The 2,291-nt window shown below is 51.1% G+C and overlaps 1 protein-coding gene across 1 annotated transcript in view; it reads right to left on the bottom strand.

The window, feature by feature from the left end:
* The window catches only part of CD300LD (CD300 molecule like family member d), a 5,043-nt gene extending 4,483 nt beyond the window's left edge, over positions 1-560 (bottom strand). Inside the window, exon 1 of the mRNA XM_014449041.2 lies at positions 426-560. Coding sequence (XP_014304527.1) covers positions 426-465 — 40 coding nt within the window. The 5' untranslated portion in view covers positions 466-560. The remainder of the gene's footprint in view (positions 1-425) is intronic.
* Positions 561-2,291: the final 1,731 nt, after the last annotated feature.

Raw genomic sequence — 2,291 nt, 5'->3', positions numbered from 1 at the left:
TTCTTCCTGGGTGTCTTGTATTTCCTGTTGCGCTTCCCACACTACTCTGCCAGGCTCTGGAACAACCCAGACCCCGAGTCCCGAAGTGACGGGGTGGGTCTGGGCTGGAGTCTGAACGTCTGTGCTCCTAAAAGCCCCCGAGAAGGATCCGCCAGGATCCGTCCATCTGCATCCACAGCGCAGCCCGGATGAGAAACACTGGCCGAGAGGGGGCGCTTGTGTTCGCTGGGGTTTTCTGTTTCTTTCCTGCACCTGACAGAGACCCTGTGAGGTAGCAGCGCCTCGATTTCCATTTAACCAAAAGGTGCCTGGGTGCTGAACGGGCCCTGCCATGAGCCCTGACGTGTCCTCTCCCCCGGGACACACCCTCTGGTTTCCTGCCCAGCCTCGGTCATCCCAGTTCCTGAAACCCCGGCCCCACTCACCTGGGACGATGAGGAGGAGCAGGGGTGGGAGCAGCCACATGGTCCTGCCTGCCGGGCTCTCTCCCTGGTCACCGTCCAATGCCAGTGCCCTCCGGGAACTTGCGCGGAGCCCAGGCGCACACTGCCCTCGATTTGTCTAAGACATAATATTTTGTTCTCTCATCAACTTCCCTTAAAGTTTTGTCTTCCGTTACTTCCTCATTTCATTATGTAGGAGACAGGCAGTGTTGTCATTTATGAGTATATGGCTGCTGTGTCTCCAATAATTTGGGGAAAGCGAAGCGTCCAGGCCTGGCCAGGGTTCCACTCTCGAGCCTGTGTGTGTGAGGAGCTGAGAAGGTGGCTGCCGGCAGGGCGAGCAGCGGGGGCGCCCCTGGGAAGAGCTCAGCACTTGGGGGGTGTGGCGGCGAGGGAGTGACCAACTAGCACTGGGTTTGCCCTTTGGAGAGGGTGCCGCACTCAAGGTCTTGAGGACATTATGAGGAAGGAGTGCTCTTTGGCTTCAGCCTCATTTTGTCCTGGATGCTTTCTGCCACATCTTTGCATGTTTCACTGGCTGTGGGCCCTAGAAGGGTGAAGGGGCCCAGGACTGCCTCAAGTCAAGGGCAGCTGGGGTTCAGCTTTGGACAAGTTATTAAGTTTCTATGATGGGGTAGTTCCTTCTCAGGATCATTCTCGAGATCCCATGAGACAAGGAACGTGCTGCACTTGGCAGCTACCACAGGCCTCCCGGGTTCCAGGTGTGGTGGGGACGCTATGAGTGTGTCCCCTCCCGGCCATGAGTGCCCTGTGAGCTGGTGCTGGCTGTCCGAGGGTCGGCAAAGCAGAGCCCAACAGATACACTTGTTCACACCCAGATGCTCCCAGGGGTGTCTATTCCAGAAGGTCTCAGGAAGAGACCGTCTCTAAGCCCAGATGCACCCATGGCTCATGATGGGATGTCAGGCGCCCAGAAGGCAAGTGTTTGGCTGTGGAAGCCTTTCCAGACCTCGGGAGTGACCCACAGCCCCAAACTGTGCTGGGCCTCCTTCCCCCTGAGACCAGATATGGAACAAGGGGTGGGACAGCGGCTATGAGCCCGGGCCCCAACCTCCAGGAAGAGCAGGGACACCAGGGCACCAGAGGGCCAGGGAAGCCTTGGCAGGAATGGAATTTACTTGTCCTCTGTAATTAAATATTTGGCATAACTGGTGCTTAAGCTGAAATTACTATTCTTAATCAATGCAGCAGTGTTTAATGGAATCTCAGTAATTCCATCTTCAGGTCTGGCTGGGTAGCTCAGTTGGTTAGAGCACTGTCCTGATATGCCAAGGTTTCAGGTTTGATCCTTGGTCAGGGCTTATATAAGAATCAAATACTTTAAACAATAAAAAAAAATAAAATAAAAGAATGAACCAATGAATGTATAAATAAGTGGAACAACAAATTGATGTTTTTCTTCCTCTCTCTCTCTCTCTCTCTCTCTCTCTCTCTCTCTCTCTCTCTCTGAAAGTCAATCAATAAATTAAAAAATAATAACACCATTTTCAGTTTGGTTTCTGGTGATATCATTGGCTTTGGGGACCCCATACTCCACAGAAACTAGATCAAAGTCAAGACCTATTACCATCATCATGAAATACAGTAAAATATCCTTAGAAGAAGAAAGAAAAGATCAAACTTTCTCCACAGAAAAGTGAAAAATGTGGGGTGTCAATTTCTTCAAACATAGCACAGCACCTATCACAAACATATGAGGTAGCATGAAAAGGTCACCTGATGGCAGACTTACTTTCTTGCTCACAAGTCAAAGGGGGTTTCCCAGGCTGGTAACACTTAATTTAAGACATTAAGGAGCCCTAAAATACATTTCAAATCATAGGTTAT

This window comes from Myotis lucifugus, unplaced genomic scaffold, assembly GCF_000147115.1.
Source record: "Myotis lucifugus unplaced genomic scaffold, Myoluc2.0 scaffold_996, whole genome shotgun sequence".
Classification (NCBI taxonomy): domain Eukaryota; kingdom Metazoa; phylum Chordata; class Mammalia; order Chiroptera; family Vespertilionidae; genus Myotis; species Myotis lucifugus.
Note: the sequence above shows the minus strand (reverse complement) of the source record. Positions and strands in the feature narration are given on the sequence as shown.